The sequence below is a fragment of the Tursiops truncatus genome, chromosome 1 (assembly GCF_011762595.2).
Source record: "Tursiops truncatus isolate mTurTru1 chromosome 1, mTurTru1.mat.Y, whole genome shotgun sequence".
NCBI classification, from domain to species: Eukaryota; Metazoa; Chordata; class Mammalia; order Artiodactyla; family Delphinidae; genus Tursiops; species Tursiops truncatus.
This window is the reverse complement of record NC_047034.1, coordinates 29,055,572-29,078,706: the sequence shown is the minus strand read 5'-3', so window position 1 is coordinate 29,078,706 and position 23,135 is coordinate 29,055,572. Positions and strand designations below refer to the sequence as shown.

The window sequence follows — 23,135 nt, the reverse complement described above, 5'->3', positions numbered from 1 at the left end:
ACTTGAAAGGTAATGTGGCCATAAAGATGTTCAAGATACATGGTCTAAAAATCTGTGGGTTTTTTTTTTTTCCCAAATCTTTCATCGAGTGAGGAAGAGGAGTGTTGATTGTTGAGAAAGGGTCATCAGTAATTCTAGAGGAAAAACCAAGTGACTTATTAAGATGCCAAGTTCATAAGGAGAGACAGGGCCTTAAGAAAAATGAAAAAAGAGGCAAATTATACTTGAGGTATTTTTCTCATGTTGCTCGAAGTGGTTTCCATCTTACAGAAGTATGATGTTTTTAGATAAAGTTGCTATAGAAAGGGAAAGATGTACTTTGGTTTTCTCATTGGTTTTCCACTGGACAAGACTGAAAGGAGCATTTCTGTAGTTCCTGCATTACTCTGACAAGCAAGAAACCAAGTGAAGGAACACAAAAAAATCAATGGGTGCTTAGTACCAAAGCCCATATAAACAGTTTCTGGAACTGCCTGGAATGGCAGTACTGCGTCCTTCATCAAATGTTCTACCAGTAATGGTGGTCAGGGTCCCTGACAAATGTTTGGGAACAACTCCCCACACAGTGCTGGTGGGAATCCCTATCCCAGCTTAGAGAGAGGGAAGATGAAGCTCTTGGACTGGATGCCCAACTGGGGAGGAGTGTGGAACTGAGAAAGGAGCCTGTTTAAGGGCCAAACCCACCAGGCGTCCCTACTCAGAATGTTGTCTTGGCAGGTGAGTATCAGAATGAGTTTTTGATTTAAATTACTTTCCTTCTGGAATGAGGATGAGCTTTTAAGTATTAAAAAAAAAAAAAAAACCCTAATGCTAAAAGAGAGAAATAAACCACAACAAAAAAGCCCAAAACAAAACAATAAAAAATAAATTAAAAAACAAACAAACAAAAGCCAATGCTCATCCTACACTTCTTCCCCAGCACACACATATGCAGATACCCCATCTGTCACCAAGATAGATGGCTTGGGCTTCTGCAGTGTCTCTCATGTTGTCCCTGCCTCTTACTCCAGATTGCTGTTTCCCTCATTCAGGCACTGGTGCTGTTTGCTGGGGCTTTTATATGTCTTCTGAACTCATTTCCTTGTCTCCTCGATGCTTAAAAGACAAACAAACAAACATGTGTCACTCTCAGGACTCCTGGTTTCTTGGAATCCAGTCTGATCTCATTGGGAGGGATGGATCCATGTATCCTCTGAGTTTTGGCCCTCCCATTTCTCTGCCTCCTTCATTTACTGGCTACCATGCCTTCTGTGCCCCAAAATAAAACAATCGTCAGCCCATGGCTATGTTCTCATCTTGTCTGCCTCTGTGTATTTGCTCCTGCCAGCCCCTCCGGCTGATGTGTTTTCCTGTCTCTGCCTATCAGAGTCCTGTACATTCTCAAAGTTCTAGCTCATATACTATCTCCTCATGAAACTTTTTAATATTGTCACCTAGAGGCTACTTCTCCTTTTCTGTCCTCCCATAATATGATTTATTTGTTATATTGTTTAGTGTATTCCAACTTATAATTACTCACACTTGTCTCATGTCCTTGCTTGGACTGATATACCTTGATTTTAGGAATTGCATTTTACTCATTTTTCTATCTCCATTAATAAATTAAATATTCAAATTCATTAATTTCCTCAGCCTATTGGGTCTGCTTTAAACGTAAGGTAGATAGCTAGTGGGAAGCAGCCGCATAGCACAGGGAGATCAGCTCGGTGCTTTGTGACCGCCTGGAGGGGTGGGATAAGGAGGGTGGGAGGGAGGGAGACGCAAGCGGGAAGAGATATGGGAACATATGTATATATATAACTGATTCATTTTGTTGTGAAGCTGAAACTAACATACCATTGTAAAGCAATTATACTCCAATAAAGATGTTAAAAAAATAAATAAATAAAAATAAAAAATAAAAAAAATAAACATTCTTTAGGTTTAACATGAAGAATCTAAGGATCTTAGCTCTAGACAGGAGCCTAGGTCAACTCTGAAATGTGTCCAAATGCCCATGTTTTTGCTTCAGTTAGGAATTTCCTGAATTTCCTTGCATGTTCCCAAAACTGGATTTTGGTTTCAGGGAGGAACAAATTTAGACACAGAGTTGCTGGTCTCTTTACATTTGCTATTTTCTAATAAGTTTGGATACTGTGCCTTTGGTGATAGAGCATTTATATGCTCGTGATGTGCCAGGTTCCAGCATTTATAACCTGTAGCATGCTAGGCATGTCCCTTACACTTCCTGAGCCTCTGTTTCCAATGAGATAAGAACAGTAACAAATCTTTCACACTGGTTTGCCTTGTGGCTTAAATAAGAGAATGGCCTACTCCTGGCTGGGTCTGCTCCTCTTCTGTACTTGCTTTCATTCATTCATCAAATATTACTAAGTACCTGCCACGCACCTAGGTCTAGTCTAGGCACTTGGCATACATCAGTGATCAACATAAGATTCCTGCTTTGTGCAGCGTCATTCCAGCACATGCTACATTGTACTGCATTCGTCTGTGTGATTCTCCACCAGCTTGTGAACTGCTTGGTTGCATGTCTCTGGCACCTTGTGCCATGCCATACTTAACACATATTATATGCTCAATAAATATTTGTGGAATGAATGTGAAAGTGCTTCTTAAATTAGTAAGTGTTGGAGGCTTGTATGACCCCCAACCTCTACTCCTAGCTGGCGTTGCTTCACTCTAGGTATTTCCATCCATGTGTGAATAGACCTTTATTTGTACATACCTTTTTCTTTCCTATGTTCCCATTGCCAGCCCAATGCCTAGAGCATGGCAGATGCTTCATGTGTTTATTAAGGAAATGCATGACTATTTGTATGAGTACCTCTGCCCCTGCGGTCATGGTAGTACTTGAATGTGTCCTCTGATTTGTCAGAGGAAATTAACTAGTTCTGATTGTTTAATTACAGAGAAGGCTGTTAACTTCCCTTTTTATCATTCCTGAATTAATTTTCTGAGCCTTGCACTGTGTACTCCTTTATTCCATAGCAAAATATAAGGAGAAGGAAAATACAGATCCTTTTCTTTATTTCAGCTCTGTGATGATCTTTTACCAATCAAGTGCTCTTGAGGCATCTTGATAATAAGTAATCTATGTTTCTTTCTTACATCTATAAATGCCTTATATTTGCATGTACCTTGTTTTGCATATTCATTAAATACTTGCTTTAGTAGGGTTTTGATTTATTTCATAACAGTTTCCTGGTTTTTTAAAATAATTCATACTCCATTCCCAGAATATATATGTTAAAATGTAATTAAACATGAAAAGACAACCCACAGAATGGGAGAAAATATTTGCAAATCAAGTACATTCTTGTATCTAGAATGTATAAAAAACTCTTACAACTCAATAACAAAAAAACAAGTAATCTAATTGAAAAATGGGCAGAGGATTTGACAGACAGTTCTCTAAAAAGATATACAAATGGACAGTAAGTGTATTAAGATATACAAATGGCCAGTAAGTGCATTAAAATATGTAAATCAAAATCATAAGACAAATTTCACACCCGCCAGGAAGGCTAAAATAAAACAGAAAATAGCAGGTGTTGGCAAAGATGTGGAGAAATTGAAACCCTCATTTATTGCTGATGGAATAGTAAAATGGTGCAGCCAATTTGGAAAAGTTTGTCAATGCCTCAGAATGTTTAACATAGAGTTACCACAGTACCCAGCAATTTCACTCCTAAGCATAAACCCAAAAGAACTGAAAATGGATATTCAAATAAATATTTGTACATGAAGGTTCATAGGAGTACTATTCACAATAGCCAAAAGGTAAAAACACTCAAATGTCCATCAGCTGATGGACAGATAAACAAAATGTGATATATCCATACAGTGGAATATTATTTGGCCATAAAAAGGGAAAAGTACTGAGTCTTGCACTTCAAAAACATTATACTAAGTGAAAGAAGTCAGTTACAAAAGACTGCATATTGTATTACTTCATGTATATGAAGTGTCTAGAAAAAGGCAAATCCTTAGACACAGAAAGTAGATTAGTGGTTTCTAAGGGCTGAGAGAAGGGGAAAATGGAGAGTGACTACTAATGCTTTTTCCTTTGTGGTGATGAAAATATTCTAAAATTAGAAGGTGGAGAAGGTAAAACTCTGTGACTATACTAAAACCCACTGAGTTTTATACTTTAAAAGGATGAATTTTATGGTAGTAAGTTATATATCAATAAATCTATTAAAATGTAATTAAAATATATAGCAGAGATTATAAAGGGGTATTTAATTATATTTTTCAGAGTAGCACCAAGTTCTATTCAATGCCTGCCCTCACTCACTAAATAAATCTCAGTTTAATGATTGATGGATGAATGAACCAAACAATAAACAACAAGAAATGAAATCTGTCTAGCACCCAAATTGATAAAAACAGACCTTGAACTAACTAGTCTTTATCTTGGAAATCAAATGCATAATCTCAAGAGCTCTAAAAAGAACTCCCCCAAATAGGACAAAAACTCAGCCTATTGTTCCTATCTTCTGATTTCAATGGGGAATGTAAGAAAATTAGAATGATCTGGCCCCAAGTTATTAGAAATCACATACTTAAATCTAACCAAGTGTCTCTTTGTGTTCCATGAGAAAATTAGAAATAATTCATATCTATATCATAACTTAAAATTTATATTTAACCATGCTAAGTTATTATCACCTAAAATCTAATTTTGGTAATGATAATTCTTAAGGCCTTCAAATATATATATTTTGTGTGTTAATTTAGTCGGGACTGTCAGCTTATAAAAATATAATATACTATTTTAAGATATTTTACAACAAATATTTTGAACTTAAATAAATTTGTCTTGGCATTTGTTAGGCACATATACTCAGAAAACTATATGTATCCTGGAACTTCTTATTGATATTACTACTAGTAGAACCAATCTAACATTTATTGCTGCTTTAGGGAGGCTTGAGGGAGGTACCGGGAATAACAATAATGAAGAAAGTACAGTATATAACCTTCAGAGCCTGATAAAATAGTGGGAGAGATAATAAATAAATAGTTACAAAAATGTGATAAATGCTATAAAAGAAGCGATATCAAGGAGCTCTAAGTAAATGATACCAGTTCCAATATTGGGAATATTGACTTTTATTTATCTTATACCTGTAAGATTTTATACCTCTGTAAAAATGGTGTTCAATTAATATCTGTTGAACTGAAATTCAAAGGTAGGCTTGAGATATTAATAAGAAATGGAAAATAAAATAATTTAAATTAATAAAATAAATAAAAATAGAAAACAAAGGTGCTGTATGGTTTAAAAGACTATACTTGAAGGACTGTTAAAAAAGCTCAACTTATTTTGTGGCAAACCATTTAATAAAAATCAGTTTATAAATTTGCCCTGGAATACAGCAAAGCCCTTGCATTTTCATACATTTTATTAAAGGCTTGGGCCCTCTCTCTGAAGTAGAGATGTTAACTTTGGGATCAACAAAGGAGGACTCCCCCACTTTTTTAAGGGTCAGAATTTAAATTTATGCAACAATGACATTCACTTATCTCTAAGATTCAAACTGTAAATTCAAAATCCAGCAACTATCTGAAATTTGCTTATAATTCATCTATTTCTTGCTGCTTCAATCTGTTCTACTGGACTCCTGGGGTGTGATGTTACCATATGGATTAGTGGTTCCTTGGCAAATTTCTTATTGCAACTAATCTACAAATTGAGAATAATATCTGGTTTTCTTGTCTTATAGGGTTGTCTTGAGAGGAAATAAAATTGAATATATGCATTTTATTAGTAAAATGCCCTGTATGATATGCTACATGCTACTGTATTATTGACCTCCACACATACCAAAAAAAGGGTTTTTTTTTTAGTTCTACTTGATGAAAATCTTTCATAGTCTATTTTATATTATTCACACTTATGTGAATTTGTTTAAGACAAGCAACTTCAATTTTCTCTCCACTGCTAGATTTCTAAATTTTCAAAATGTGCTTTCATTTAAATAGGCAAAAAGGCTACTATCACTCTTCCATGAAACGCTCTTCAGTGACATAAAAGTTGTTGGCATAGAAGCACAGCTTGACAGTGGAGAAACAGCTATATTAAATTGGGAGCATGGTTTAGAGAAGTTTACCTGAGCATCAGGATCATTCAGAAGCCTGATTCAAATCAAAATTCTAAGGTCTCACCCAGGTCCAGTGGATCAGATCCTGGTGAGGATGGGGGGACTGTAAGTTTGCATTTTAAACAGGTTCCCCCTCTGGTTCTTAGATACTTTAAAGTTTGAGGACCAGAACTGTAGGTCCAGATATTTACATTGCCCACTCTCAGCAACACTGGGGATAACTGTGGTGTGTGGGCAGAGGGGGATGGTTTTCAAGTGTAATCAGAGGCCTGGAAACAGTGCCCTGCCCTTTTGGATGGGCCTCTTGCCCTCCAGCCCCAATCAAATACAATAGTTCTGCTTTTGTCTGTTTTACACACTGGGGTTCCCTCAGATTTGTTTATCAGAGGGTTCTACTGCTAAGATCAAGTCTGAAAATCATTGATGAAAGGCATCAAAAATAGCATCTGGTATCAGAAGACCTGGGCACTTGTGTTTCTCTTGGCACCTGCCATCTGACAGTCTTTGTGCTAGTAGATAAACTTCAATATCTTCATTTGTAACACAGTCATAATCCTGGGTCTACCTTAAGGGGTGACTGGGGGGGATCAAATCAGATAATGCAAAGTATCTGAAACTAGGAATGATTATTCACATGTATTGTTATTATAACTAGGGACAGCATATGATTGAGTATAAGAATGGATATATTTTAACTCTTCAAGGGATGTGTTGAACTGATCTGTCAAATTCATTTTTGCCCAACACAAGATCACACTTGAATATTGCAACATAATAAAGGGCCTTTGGAGGAAGGAGGGAGGAGGAGAAGAGGGCAAAACTCACCGACACAAATGCTTGAGATTTGGTTTCATTCAACTGAAGCTGCAATTTCTTTTCATTGTCATAGATCCCATAGAGCCTCTTGGACCAGGTCTGAGGTACTCTGCTCTTGAATTTTAATGAACTATATAAAGCGAATATCCTTTGTAAATCTAGGACCAGACAGCTGCAGTTGTAGAAGATGACACCAAGTTCTTTCATCTGTGAAAGTAAAACGAAAGCATCAATGCCATGTACATGTGATGGTGTTACTCTCAGAGAAAAAAATGTAGTATTCTCAGAGAAAAGACTGCAATAATAGCAATAGCGATATTTTCTTCTTGCAATTGTTATACTCTAACAACTATATATATACACTGTATCTGTAAGTATGTAGATACAGTCACATTATGGTATACAGAAATGATGCATCATTAAAATGCTTAAATATTTAAGGAAAACTTTTGCTGGAGTTTTGCATTTGAGCTCTTATGGATAATTTTTCCATATTCACCTACACTTTTTATATCAGCTCTTCAGATTGTTTTCTTCAACATTAAATTTTTTGGTATGAATCCTTAGATCGTGCAGCAATATAAAGATTGACTTTTAGTTGCAACATAACAGAATGTTTTAGATCATGGATTCTGGAATCAGATTGCCTGAAATTAGGTTCCAACTCTACAAATTTCTACTGTGTGACTTTGTGTGACTTTTTTTAAAAAATAAATTTATTTTTGGCTGCACTGGGTCTTTGTTGCTGTGTGCAGGCTTTCTCTAGTTGTGGCAAGCGAGGGCTACTCTTCGTTGTGGTGTGCGGGCTTCTCATTGTGGTGGCTTCTCTTGTTATGAAGCATGGGCTCTAGGGCACAGGCTCAGTAGTTGTGGTGCATGGGCTTAGTTGCTCTGCGGCATGTGGGATCTTCCCGGACTAGGGCTTGAACCCGTGTCCCCTGCATCGGCAGGCGGATTCTTAACCACTGCGCCAAGAGGGAAGCCCTGTGTGACTTTTAAGATACTTAATCTCTGGGCATCATTTTCTTCTTCCATAAAAAGGAGACAATAGTATTTATTTCATACAATTGCTATGATGCATAACACGGTTAATATATTTTATGGGCTTAGAATAGTGCCTATCACATCGTAACCATTTAAAATATATTAGCAATTATTATTCTTATTAACATTGCACAAGCCTCAAGAGTAAGAGACCAATAGAATCTTGCAACAAAGATATCATAGAGATTATTTTGTCCACCTCCCTCGATGCACAGATGAGGAAAGTAAATCTTACACAGGTAAGCAAAAATATATCCCCCCGAGTGAGAGATCTAGTCAGGAGTAGATTCAGAATTTGATGCAGGTTTTCTCACCCTTGATCAAATACACCCAGGAACGTAGCAGCACTGGCTTCAAGTCTATTATCACTTTGAAAAATTATAGATGATTTCTGATTTAGTCAATGAAAGTGAAAAAGTGAAATTTTGGTCTTAACAGCATAAATACACATGCCTCATGGTCTGAACACCCAGTGAGGGGTTTGTCAGGGACACCTTGGAAGGTGTTTAACTTCATTCCTTTCCTCCACCCCCCTACTCAATACTCTTCTCAGGATTATAGGAGAGGTCACCAGCTGTGTAGGGGCCCATCTCTCCTTTCCTATTAGGACTCCCTAATACAGTGCATCATGGAGATCTTTTCACATTCATCTATACCTGGCTGGCATCATTTTAGCAGCTCCACAGCGACCACAGAATAGATGGACACAAGTTATTTAACCTGCTGATGGACTTGTCCTTATTTTTCCTCTAATACAAAATATAAAGCAACGAGCACCCTTGTACACACATCTCTGTGCGCCTGTACAAGGATTGCTTTAGTACAGATTTCTAGAATTGAATGGACACAAACATTAAGGACAATTAAGAAAGGTTAAGAAAGTGGGAGGAACTAGAGTGGGGAGGGCGTATCAGGTATGTGCAAAGGCACTGAGGTCAGTGGGATAGAATCAGAGTTGTGCAGCTGAAGCTGAGGGAGATAAGGGAGAATGTGTATGTGTATGTGAGTGGGTAAATAATTTGATGGCAGGGGGTAAAACTGGTGGGACAGGTGTGTCAGATTCCCAGAGGCCTCTGTGCTGGGATGGGCAGTTTGGCATTTATGCCAAAGGACATGGGGAGGGAGGTGATGAGGCAGAGGGGATGTGGACAGGCTATGAACTGGAAAGGTCCCTTTGCCTGGCTGTGGAGAAAGGATGAGGGAGTTGGAGGCAGGGTCTTCAACACCCAGGTCTTAACAGTGGCAAGGGGAGAGACTTACACATACTTATGTGTTTTCTAATCTCAGGGATTTTCAAAAACTGTGTAGCATAACTGCTAATAATTGCTAATCCCATTCCAGGTTGAGATGGGGCCCACCTTGCTGTTTTCACAGTCTCTGCTGATAGAATCTCAGGAATAGTAGGCTCTGCATTTGACCTTCACACTTCTGTGCCTTTTCCCAGATTGAGTCAATGCTGCCACATTATCTTCTCCAAGGAAGCCTTGATCATTTCAGGGTTTTCAACTTTGTATCAGTTTAGCTTTATAAATAGGCTCTTTGTCTGGTGGTGGCAGTGGGGGCAGCAGAGCTGAGACTCAGGTTGCCACATAAGTAAGCAGCTGCCCCTCCCAGACACGCTTCCTTGCCTGCCAGACACAGGCAAGGTTAGTGCATGTCCAGGGGGCTGGCCTGGCCTGGGGCCATCCTCAGGAAAAAAGGGACAAACAACAATGACCTGAGGCCAAAGATGTGGATTGAACTCTAGGATCTTTCACCAACCAGATTATAGGGTCTCGGGCAAGTCATCCAATTCTGAGTCCTTTTTTTCCTTTTCTGAACAATGAAGGGGTTGGGCTTATAAAGTCTACAGGGGTCTTCCAGCCTTGCCATCTATGGCTTTGGGACATCAATTTCCTGCCCACCATGCATTCCCTTCTCCCTGCCCAACCTGCCTCTCAATACTGACCAGAGACTTCTGTTTGTGTGTCAAGATCAGCTCCTTCTGGCTCCTGCCTGAATGTGGCTGGCGACCCTCCCAGGTTTTAAAGTCAGATGAGGCAGATTTGCATCTTGGTTCTGCAGCTTACTTGTTGACTAGCCTTGGGTAAATTACTTAACCCTTAAATTCTAGTTTATTGTTCGATGAGGATAATATCTATCTACAAGTTTTGCTGTTAGAATTTAATAATAATCCTAATTTTAATAGCTAGTATTGACTGAGGGCTCACTTGTTGTGGGTACTGTGTTGAATAGTGTCCCCTCGTCCCATTCATTTCTACACAGAACCTGTGAATGTGACTTTATTAGGAAATATGGTGTCTGCAGATGCAATCAAGATGAAATCACACTGAATTATGGTAGGCCCTAAATCTAATATGACTGGCATCCTTATAAGAAAAGGAAAATTTGGACACTGTGCCACATACACACAGGGGAGGTGAACATACGAACATAGGCACTGGAATGATGCATCAGCAAGCCAATGTGCCAAGGATTGCTGGCCACTACCAGAGGTTAGGAGGACAGGAAACATTCTCCATTAGCACCTTCAGAGACCTGTGAGAGAAAAGGTCCTGCTCTTTTAAGCCACCAAGTTTGTGGTTTAGAAGCCCTAGGAAACTGGTGCAGTGTGCCTTTCACCTTGATAGTAGATATAATGGTATTTATTCCTTCCACTTTATATAGAAGGAAACTGAGGTTTGGATGGTTGTTTGCTAAATGATACAGCTAAGATTTGAGTTTTGGTCTAACTTCAAAGCCTGTGTGCTTGGTCCCTTATGCTATACTGACCTTAGCACATGGCTAGTAAGCAACCCATGGGTCTACTGCTGTTAATTCTATGAAGCCTTTTCTGGCCATGTTTCCTGTTTTGTCTAGTACCGTACTGGCACATATTTCTGATGTGGCACATTTTTACGCGGTATTATCGTTTTAAAAAATATTTTGTGTCTGTTTCCCCTAAGTGACTCTACAGTCTCTGAAGGCATCAAGTTCATATTTCTATTTCCAGTGCTGAGCTATAGTGCTTGCTTGGAAAATGTTTAACAAATGAATACCTGGCCTTCAAGATGAATTTATGGTGGTCAGAGATGAAAACAAGCTTCCTTCTCAACCCAGAAGCCCTGGTTCTGGGTCAGCCTGAGGGCCTCTGATACTGAGCACCCAAATCTAACAAGAACCTCTCTTCTGGTGCCAAGGGTCCTGGAGCAGCAAACCTGGACATGGACACATAAAACCTGTGGCTGTGCTGGCCCCAGAGATCCACCTGGAATACTTTCACAAGCACGGTGCTCAATGATGGCATCAATGACAGTTCTTGTATTGGTCAATGAGCCAACTGTCCTCTAACCATGTTTCCTGCACCTACCAACAATGGGGTACAGAACCTGACACAGTCTTTTGAGTGGAAACTGCCTTATCCACAGCTCTATCCAAGCCCAGTAGAGCCAGAATGCCATGAAAGTACAAATCCAGGGGATCATTTGATTTTTGTGACCAAAAGTTGACCTCGGTGGCCATGACTGGCTTTCAGTATGTTTGGATCTCTTTGGTATCCTTTGTTTTTCCACATCAGACCTTTAGAGATTTCAGGTTACTTGCAACACATGGCAAACAAGTATGTTTGGAGTCTTCTGTTCAAAGGCTGGACAAGAATACAGTGCTCTCCTGTGTACCTCTTTCCTTGGGAACAGCTGTCCCCTAGTCTCCACACGGGGGTTACATCATCTCTGCTGTCATTGGGGAACAAAGCCACTGCCCCCTGTCATTCTCTACTGACTCTTTCCTAATACACAGAATAATGTTAAGTGAAGTACTCACTACACTAGTGCAAGCTCCCCATACCTAGTAAGAAAGCAACCACTCTGCAATACGGTATGGCGTGAATAATCTGGGTAAGTGTTAATGTGAAATTTGAAATCTAGAAGGGTGCCAGGGTAGCAGCTCTGAAAGCTTTCCCCTGCAGAGGAACAGGGGAGAGAGAGAGAGACCTCTCCATATGACCTAACAAGACGCAGGAAGTCATCTCCCAGAAAAGGCTCTGAAGACAGACTAACTCCGCCAAGGGCAAGGTACTTAATCTGTTTGCTTCCTTTATCTGTAAATGGGTATTTATCATAGAATTGCTACAAAGAATAGATGAAAACATGTATGTAAGACATTTAGCTCAGTGCCTGGCTCAAACAGTGTTAGCTTGAGCTATACCAAGGTCCACCTTTCTTCTCTGCCTGCTGAGGATGCTTCTACTACATCCTTTGTTTGAATCAGGAACAGATATGGCAGAATTCTTTATCTGTGAACGATTTTACTTTAACTACCAACAGATTCCACACACTCAGTCAAGTGTGAGGGCATAAAATTCATTCCTCAGAGACTGTTTGTGGCTAGGTTGAGTTGGTGCCGGAATGGTCACATGCCGGGTTCTGAGGCTGCAGCAGGGAATAAGTCAGACCCGGTTCCTGCCCTTGGGGGCTCAGAGCATGGACCATAGCAGGGGATACAGACAGAAACCATAAAGTTACATGTTAAGGTTTGTTATGTTAACAGTACACGTTTTCAGGTAGATGTTCTAATTCCCATTTTAGAGTTAAGAGCACTGAGGCCATGGTCACCAATCTTGCCCAAGGTAACTGCAAATACGTAGCAGAGCTTATCTCTGAACTCTGTCTGTTTTGTCTCCTTAGTCTGTTTTTTTCACGGCTTCACCTGCCTTAGGCTGTCTGTACCCCTATGTCCTTGAGGGAAGTTTCCTCAGCACTTTCTACCATACTAAAAGAATATTTAAAAAGGGGTTCACTTTATTAACCTCAAGACACTTCTATCAAACTGAGTGGCTGGAGCTAAAAGGCAGGAGATCACCAACTAAGGGTGTTTCTAACCATACACATGAATACTTGAACAAGATCTGATTTCTGACAAAGGCACAGAAGGAGGACGGCAAGAGACTGTCATTGAAATAGATTGTGTTTAGGTCACATTAGACTTGGATCCTTACTGAAGTCAGTGTTGCTCTCCAGACTCAATCCAATTCATTCCACAGAATATGCCAGGAAGCTTAGCTGGATTCTCCTGGGAAATCCAGGAAGGTGAAAACGGATGTTTCATAAAAGCTGAATGAGGGCAAATCGTTTGTAAGTGTTTGGGCTTAGGGACCAGATTGAGTTGTATTAACATTATGCCTCTTCAACTCATGAGCTGTATGACTTTGGCCTAGCTCTTCCACTTCTTAACACCGCTGAGAATGATAAATAGCCCTTGACGCCCGGAAGCTGGTACGGGACTGTCAGCTTGGCCTTGATATTTCTAAGAACTCACCTGGCATTCAAGCTATGCCCTGGTTATCTCCTGTTAAACATGAACTCTTTCACAGAACACTGGCATCAGACCAGGCCACTCTGTTGACTGTCCAGGATGAAGTTGAGACAAAAAAAAAAAAAGACGTCTCTGTAATCGTGTGTGAACACAGACAAAACATGAGCATTGTCCAAGCCACAGAAATGACCAAAGACCCCCCATCCTGGCTAATATGGGTGACTGCTGCTTCTTTACCAATCACAGTTTTAGCCTTGCTTCATCCCCCTCCCATACAGATGACTTATTATTTTTTAAAAAAATTTTAATCACATTGCATTTAAAAAATTATTTATTTATTTACTTTTGGCTGCATCACGTCTTAGTTGCGTCACGCAGGCTCTTTCATTGTGGCGCACGGGCTTCTCTCTAGTTGTGGCGCGTGGGCTCAGTAGCCCTGCGGCATGTGGGATCTTAGTTCCCCTGATCAGGGATCAAACCCGCGTCCCCTACATTGAAAAGCAGATTCTTAACCACTGGACCACCAGGGAAGTTCCCAGATAGCTTATTAAAACACCCAATCACAAAGTTGCCCTGCTCCTGATAGCACCCAATCCTGAGCAAAGCCCTTGATTACTTATACCCTCCCCAACAGAACCTTGCACAAAGTCCGAACCCCATAAGGCCTTCCTAAAACCAGCTTCCTTACATCCTGCAGGTGGCCACAGTGTCACTCTTCCTCCTTGTTACGAGCAACTTGCTCATCTCGAGCATGCAGGCTGGCTTTTGGCTTGAGGGCAATGACACCTCCTTATCCCCAGAACATTCACATCACACGGTTGTGAGTGCAGTAAGCAGACAAGTTAGTGCAGGAAGCACAGTGACCAGCACTCAATGTGTGTTGTCTGCTGCTCTTCTATCCTAAGTCACACTGTAGAGGGAGTACTAGGTAGTCAACACGGTTCCAGTTGAAACAGGAAGTGGCCTAGGCAGCAAAGCAGGAAGCATTTAGGGGGAATGAACGAATGAAGGCAATAATGGCTCTGTGTAAAGGCATACAGAAAGGCTGCATTTGGGGAAGAGACTTCGCCCATTAAAACCTAAGGCCAAGTGGTGCTCCTGAAACATTTTCCATGTTTCTCTGTCTTCCAGTTGCTGAATCTGTTATGTATCTTGTGTTGGAATGCATACCATCACACATTTTAATCTGGAAATCTGATGAACCAATTCTTTAAAAGCTAATGGAAAACCTGGAAGCAATAAAATAAACAGGTTTATTTTAATGACACCATAATTATGAATGATGTTTGTCCCTTTAGGTATGATCAGATAGGGGGAAACATATTTATAAACATTCTCAGCATTTATCATCCCCAGGGCTCCCCTTATGTACCATTTATCATCATCAACATGCAAGTGGTCACTTTACTTAGATTTTCTCCAGCAACAAATATTCCCAATGACCATATTCTAAACAAAGATTTAGTGTTCCTTTCCCCCTGTTGTGTAAGCTGCTTTTTGTGACCTTTTATCTGCAATCTCTGACATCATTCTGCTGTGACTACATTACAGCTTTAGAATCGAAAGGCAATGGAAGAAGCCAAGCTTTGCCCTCTAGAGATGTAAAGAGAATTTTACTTCCTCTCTGTATCATTCTCCCAATCTTAGAATGACTCAAAACCATTTCTAAATATACATATTTGGTTTAGGCTGGTATCAAGTGAAGATGGAAAAAAAAAAGAAATTGGCTTTTGTTTTTTCAACCAGAGCAAAAATTTTCTGAAGTGTTGGGTTTGAGACAATCCAGCAGATACTATAACTTACTGCTTAGGGAGAAATAACAACAGAGGTAGTACTAGTTTACTATAGTGCTTGCTGTGCACCAGACACTGTTCTAAATGCTTTACAAGTCTGTGTTCATTTAAACCTCACAATAACCCATTGCATGGGTAAGGAAACTAAGGTATGGAGAGACTAAGGGACTTTTCCAAACACACAGCTAGCGAGCAGGGAAGCTGAAAGATTAGTTTAATATTTCATCTTCGGGAAGAATTACAAAGAGGAACTAGAAGTTCCCCTGGGTGAGGGTTAAGTCCTACTGTTTATATGCATGTCCTCTTTTTTTCTGCCCTGGAATTTCTGTTTATATTAGCAGTCTCCATTTCAAAGCAAAATAAGAATCAGGGGAAATGTAATTATACCAAAAGAACATTTTTCTTTATTTTCTCAAAATTAGTGGAAGGGAGTTATGAAAGGAAATGCAGTGAGAGAAGAAAAGAAACCCCTTCTACTCAGGACATGAGAGGCAGCATGAAGGGAGACAGGCTTGGTTTCGTGGGTTTTACTGGTGATGCAGAAGCCAAAGCAGGCATCTGATGGATGCTCTTGTCAGCAGAATAAGGGGAGGCATTAGTATTGTTCTTTGCTGTAACTCAGAATAATTAATTCAAATTAGCCTAACCACAGCTCAATCTATCATTTATGGATGTCTGGTTTGTTGTTTTCATGGTTTTATAGAAATGTGAACAAGTATTTCTTTAATTTTCTTGACAAAGACGAACTTGCAACTGTAAGCAACTCCCATGCATCCAGTTAGCTGCTGATTTATATTCTGAGTTACTGCAGGAAACTTAATCACTAGGAGCTCTAACTTGATTTTGTTTCTGCCCTCAAGGTGAAATTTTTGTTACTAGGGATGGAAAATAAAGAATTGAATCTCAGAAGCTCAAAGACAGCCTCCTGCCCAGAAATGTGCTCTCTAGCCCCTTCACTTCCACAGTGGGTGGTCTATACCACTTAACTTCCTGATGTCTTATTTTCTTTGTTACCAAGTGGGAATAAAAATGCTTGCCAGAAGGAACGTGACTAATTGAAAAAAGGAGAATGTAAGATCCTTAGAGAACAGCTAGTTCAACCTTATTTCAAAATTAAGGAAACTGAGCTCCCCAAAGGGGAAGTGACTTGCAAGATCACAGAATAATGTCCAGTGATTCCAGTCCTGGCTCTTTTGCCCAATAATGCTGTGTAGATACCTCACAGTGTTCCTTCATAGTGTGGATGAAGAATGTTGCCTGCCATATAAGTAGACAAAGGATGTTACTTTCCAAAGTACCACTCTTCACTTGTCATCTTTGACTTTTGGCTGTAAGGAACTCACAAATCAATTTCTTGCCTGCAATCACCCCAGACTGTTCACCCAGAGGGCTTTCAGGATGGAGAAAAATAGGATACTGGCCCTAGATAAGGTGCATATCAAAGGAATGATTTCAATGAGCCCAGACTCTTGCATCTTCCCATACTAGAAAGGTGCTAAATTCATTAACTTGAAATGTTTGTTTTTTCTTTAGTTAGCAGAAATCTTTTGATGTTCAACTACCTGGTTTGTTTTTGCAAAACTCCTATATATCCTGGCTCCTCCGTTACTTCTCAGAGCTATCTGAAAGCCTGTCTCCCAGGCTTAAATCTTCAGTATGTCCATCTGACAAAACATATTTCTCAACTTCTAGGTTGTGCATTTTTTGTCAGTTGACAGTAGAATGAATGAGGGTGTTGCTTTTTCTTTTCCCCTCCTTCCCTCACTTCCTTCCCTCCCTGCCTTCCTTCCTTCCATCAGTGCTTCATCTTTTATAAGTACCATTATTCCTTTGGCATCTTTGACTTTTGGCTGTAAGGAATTCATACATCGATTTCTTGGCTAGTCAAAGGAAAATCAATAGATAAAACAGTGAGCAGAGAATGTTAATGGGAGGAATTTTATTTTATTTTATTTATTTATTTTAACATCTTTATTGGAGTATAATTGCTTTACAATGGTGTGTTAGTTTCTGCTTTATAACAAAGTGAATCAGTTATACATACACATATGTTCAATGGGAGGAATTTTAAAAGAATGGGGCTGAGAGTAGAAGGGGATGAAACAAATTGGAAACACATTTCAGTTATTTTTTGGACTACTTTAATTTTATCCTGCTTCTTTAGAAGAGTTGAAAATGATTCCAAAATGTTACTACAGCTTCTCCTATCATTCCTGTTTAATCTCTTGTCTTCTAAATAAGCAGTGAGGAAGCTGAGATCATGCCACTTTCAGTTCATTGCATTTGATCCCCTTTTCAAACCCTCCAAGGATCTACTCTCTTTTGACAAAATGTTGGGCCAGACCTGAGTGACTGTATCTACCTTTCAGGCTTGTACAATAAACACCTGGCCCATGTATGTACCAGGATATTAATATCAATGTGAATTGCACCCATTTGCCCCCTTCTTATTCATGCAAAGATGAAATACTTAAGGAAATTGGAGAGAAAATCTTTTCTAAAAAAAAAACCCACCAAATGTATAAATCTCATGCTACTCTTCTTCGCAGCCAAGTCATCCAATTGTGGGAAGAAGGGGCAAGTGGATAGAACTTAGTGGGTTTTCATTTGTATATTATAATTTAACAAACTCTTTTAGTATTCAGGGTCTGCTTTGAGACCTTGAAGTACAGAAAAGCTCTGAAATTTTTCAAAACAAAGGATCCCCTTCTTGTTCCAGAGAAATGCTTTGCCCTCTGTCTGGTCCCTTCCTCCTGATTCATTCCTTGGTAGCTTGGAGCAGAGGTTCCCAGGTTTCCCCCATCAGTGATTCCTTCATGGGCAGCACTGTGACACTTTTCTGACACCACAGTGGTGGAACAACGAGGGCGGGAGGCTACCTAGCTTTTAAAATGAAATGTTACACCTATACTCGCAGCCCCGTTGGTTCTCATCTCCTCCCTGTCCGTGTAGCTCTAGAATCATCTCAGAATGGTGAAAAGACATAGTTCTCCTCTGGTCTGGGCCACCACTGGGCTGGCTGTCAACCCTGAGTGCAATGGCCATCCAGTCAGGGTGATTATCTGCTTTAGAGGGTACAGCAAGGACCCAGGCTCAAATTCTAGTTCACACAACCTTCTCCAGTATGACTCTGGGCAAGTTCCTTAACCTTTTGTGTCGGTAGCAGACCAGTTCCTTAATCTCTCTGTCAAGAAGGGATGATAATAATGCTCATAGGGTTGTTGCAATGATTAAATAAACATTTAGAATCTGCTTAGGACAGTGTCCCCCACGAAGAATAACAAGTGTTTGCTGTTATTATTATTATCCAATTTTATGCACACTTCTGACACACCTACACTCTTCAGAGAAGGTTCCAGGCCATGAAGTGACCTGCTGCACTTTACATAGGAACATTATGAATGCACTTGCCCAGCTCTGCCGTGGTGTGTGGCTCAGGCAGATTTCCCTCGCTCCCTTCCTTACTGTCAGCAGGAATTGTACTGAAAAGGGTAACTTCCATCTTCTTTCTACCACCCGCTCCCTCACTCCTCCCATGGAAGAAAGAGTGACATCCCTAGGGAATAAATACAGCAGCAGCAGCAGCAGCAGCAGCAGCAGCAGCAGCAGCAGCAGCAGCAGGCCCAGTGCAGGCCTGTCCTCATCAGAGCAGCTTAGTCTCTCTCTGGACATTTGGCTTCTGCCCTCCATGGGGCATGCACAGAAGCAGCCTACAGATTTGCAGTGGCCATGCCTTGAACTTGGGAATGTTTAATTCTTGGGAAAGTAGCAGGAGGCCCAATTTTGACCACATATCTAAACTACGTTTTCCATTCTGGCTTCATCAGTGATAAAGCTGACAGTTTAATCACCATCTGTCTGATTCCTGGAGGTATTTTAAAAAATGGCCTGGAGCTCAGGTGGGTAAGAGAAGGGTGTTTTTGTTTTTGTTTTTGTGGTACGCGGGACTCTCACTGTTGTGGCCTCTCCCGTTGCGGAGCACAGGCTCTGGACGCGCAGGCTCAGCGGCCATGGCTCATGGGACCAGCTGCTCCGCGGCATGTGGGATCTTCCCTGACCGGGGCACAAACCTGCGTCCCCTGCATCAGCAGGCAGACCCTCAACCACTGCGTCACCAGGGAAGCCCAAGGGTGTTGTTTATTGGCTTCCTAAACTTCCACGAATGAACTCCCACATCTAATGACCTCAACTGCATTCTCCTATGGCTATTTCCATGGATTTGAATCAGGAATGAACACCCCAAGCTGCTTCTGCCCTGCCTTTCATAAGGGAAACATTCAGCCAGAATTTTTGAAAGATATTTCTTTTTGTTCTGTGTCATAATGTACCTTTGACTCATCTATGTTGTTCACAGACCTATTGTGTCTTTCATCTTAGCATTCACCACACTCTCCTTACCTGATGCTTGGAATAGAACATTGCTCAAGGTGTTCCAACATTGTTTAATGCATTGCTTTCCTAACTTTACAAACATGGACTGGGGTATGAAGATACAACTTTTATGATTCAGTTAGTTCCCAGAGCTTAACTGCCACAAAAACTCAAAGCACAACTCTATTGAGACTATGATGTCATGTCTGTGTCCCTTTGGTGTTTCTGATTCCTTTCAATACATATACAACCAACATCTCTCTCAAGTTTGTGAGATAGGATGCTATAGAAAGTGTGAATATTCAAAAATAGAGTAATATTTGAAATGTGGAAATCCTATCATGTAACACCAATGGCATCAATTTATTTGCAAATTGTTTGGCTCAGTTTTTCAGCTCATGGGAAGTCACCTTCTTAAAAATCTGGAGTGGGAAGACCCTCTCTAAGGAAGTGGGAGGCAGCCCAGCCGTTGCTGCTAACTGGCTAGTCAAAGGCCATAAACTAGGAACCACGGTGTGGGCTTGCATGGGTATAGGCAGGTGGGTGAGAATGGGAAAACTTACTGCAGTAATTAGTATAGTTTAATAATTTAGTATTGTTTCACCCTTAAATATATAATTTAGTTTTTTTCCCCCAAGAATATGACCAACATTGACTTGAAAGACCACCACAGTAAAAAAGGGCTTTAAGGATATCTTATTTGGAACCAGACTGGCAATCTTATAGGGTGGAGATGTTTCAAACTATTGTATAGGTGAAAGTGTTGTGAGGATGATCCATTAGCTAGCCCAGTGTGTTTTGAACATGACAGATTCTTTAACGTTTTCCTACAAAGTGTAGCCAAGCCTAGCATGAGTGGGAGAGCAGTAGGATCTGATCAACCATGAATGTGGCCTGTGAGCTTCTTAAAAAATGCATCAGAGCCACTAAAACACCAAATACCAATGACAGAGAAAACTGGTCAGTAAGAGTGACCTGATGGAAACAAATGAATGTAATGTCACTGAACGTGAAAATAAATAAATTTTTAAAAAGGCCAGATGTTTCATTCACCAACTTCAACATTCTTATTTGGACCTAAAATAAAAGTTAAATTACTCAATTCTTTCCACACATTTGTTGCATTACTAAGATATGGCTGTCATAAATAATTCAAAAGAAATAAATGTGTAAGGGCAGTTATAGCACAGAAAACAGTCTGGCAAACAAACATTACCAGAAAGGTATGTTTGTCCCTTGTATAATTTATAAAATGACAAATTTCTCCAATCTTATAAGTAATGCAATTTTGTAAAATAGTAACTGCTTAGTCAGGTCACAGACTGGTATCCAGGCTTTATAAATAATTCAGTTCAATTCAATAATTAAACACTGAGCATATCTGATGCGCAACTATGAGCATGGGTGGGCTGGGGTGTGAAGGAATGGTGGCAGTTGGGAGAGAATAAAAACAAGCTATAGATCAAGGTAGAAACTGTAAGTAGCGTAAGGAAAAGATCACCAACAATCTGTAGGATTCAAGTAAGAGAGATAGATATTGCATCTGATTAGAAGGGATTCTTAACCTGTGGATCATAATGGAGTTCAGCAGGTGTGGTGTATATCTGCTGGTTTATAAGGAGATTTTTCATAGGTTTTAGCAAAATACTCTGTGATGAAAATAGCTAATAACTTGAGTGGCAGATGACTGCCAAATTAGGTGGATGTGGAATGGCCTCATGGCGGTAGAGAAATTTGAAAAAGATCTTGAAGGATCTTGAGACTCTACAGTTTCAACAAGCAGAGTTGGGAGGACAAGTCTGGCAGAATAAAGGGTGTGAACAAAGACAGGGAGGTGAGAAATGTCAGGAGCATAAGCTCTGAGAGAATGAGTGGTAGGAGGGGAAGGTCTGGTAAGTGGTGGGATGCAGATCTGAAAGGCTGGTATAGTAAGGAGTGGGCCCATTACCCTTCATGTTAGAGGTCAGAAACCCAACTGTCTCGGGCACCAGAACAAACATGTGACGTAAATGCATGTAAAACCTTATGAATAGAGGAGACTGAGGCTGACCTAGGGAGTGTATGCCCCACATGATGGCATTAAATTTAAATTTTATTGTTTAGTATTGCTGGACAACCCAAACATCTGCCTGTTGAGTTGGCCTTCAGGCCACCAGTTTGGGAATTGTGCTTGGAATGTTAATGAAGTGAAGTGACGTTACCCAATTCCTCTGACACTGAACTGGTGGGAGAGAAACAAGGAAACAAGCAGCAGGGCCAGGAAGAGATGATGAAGTCCTGAACCACAGAAATAGGAGGTAATTGTTGCAGGACCTGGGGGAGGATTGAATGTGTGGGGACAGGGAATGGAAAGAGACAGAGCTGACTCCTGGGTTTCTAAAGTGGGTGACTAGAGTGAACAATGGACAGAGCACATCTGACTGCAGACCCCGTGAGCTTGAAGTTCATCTGAGAACTGTATCTGAGAAATTCAACTGGTGAAAACAGTTAACATTTATTGAGGTCTTACTGCTTTAGTCTTCAGAACAAGTAAGTCAGGCAGGCACTATCATTATCCCCCTTTAATACACAGGGGGACTGAGGCACATAACAATTAAGGCCAAATACTTGGTAAGGAGTGGAATTAGAATATGAGCACAATCAGAGCAGGATCCACACTCTAAACCACTACGCTCTGCATAGTGGTCCAGTGAGTTGGCAACTCTGAGTCTGAGCCGGTAACAGAAATGTGAGAGCCATCATCACAGAAATGATGGGTGCCACTACAAGAGTAGATGATTATTGCAGGAAGAATAGGTAGGCTGTTCAGAATGGATTATAATATGAGTGCTTTTGTCTTTTATATAGTCCCTTATCAAGAACAATGTTGACTGCTGTATTTCCAAGGGCCTAATAGATTTTTTTTATTTTTTTTATTTTTTTTTTGCGGTACGCGGGTCTCTCACTGCCGTGTCCTCTCCCGTTGCAGAGCACAGGCTCCGGACGCGCAGGCCCAGCAGCCATGGCTCACGGGCCCAGCCGCTCCGCAGCACGTGGGATCCTCCCGGTCCGGGGCACGAACCCGCGTCCCCTGCATTGGCAGGCGGACTCTCAACCACTGTGCCACCAGGGAAGCCCCCATAATGGATTTTTGGTAAGTATTTCTTAAATGAATGAATGGATGAATGAAATCACAGGGAACACCATTAATTAAGGGAAGAACTCAGTACATAAGAAGAACCCACAAAAGGATACAAAGGACCAATCAAAAAGGCAGGAGATGAACTGAAAATATTCATTGTCATAGAAGAAAAATGTTTGAAAAATTAAAGAACCGAGGGGCATTTCAAGAAGGAAGAGATGAACATGGTCCATGCAGAAAAGAGGTTCATAAGATGAGTAACTGAAGTGTCTCTTTTGTTGATGTTGCTGTTGGTGATTAGGAAACCTTTCCCCTCAGACCTTTGCCAATTTTCTTAAGTGTGTATAGGAAAGTTTTCTATCCTTTTGAGAGGATCTTCTTAAAGGAAGTTGGGCAGGAGATAGTTGAGCAGGGACTAGATAGGAAGTAGTCTCTCGTGAATTCCTCAGTCAAGCCACGCTTCACCAGCATTCTCAGTGCTGTTTACGAAGCCCAAGAATGAGCACAGAGCGTGGAAGGGTGGGTGAGTAAGGAAAGAAATAGCTTCTTACTTGTGCCTTGTTTCCCCATAGTTCAGTTTCTTTTCTTCTT

The 23,135-nt window shown here is 40.5% G+C and overlaps 1 protein-coding gene across 1 annotated transcript in view; it reads right to left on the bottom strand.

Annotated features, from left to right (window-relative positions):
• Positions 1-23,135, bottom strand: part of PLD5 (phospholipase D family member 5) — a 491,541-nt gene that overhangs the window by 23,762 nt on the left and 444,644 nt on the right. Inside the window, exon 6 of the mRNA XM_033851914.2 lies at positions 6,933-7,130. Within this exon, the coding sequence (XP_033707805.2) occupies positions 6,933-7,130 (198 nt within the window). The remainder of the gene's footprint in view (positions 1-6,932; positions 7,131-23,135) is intronic.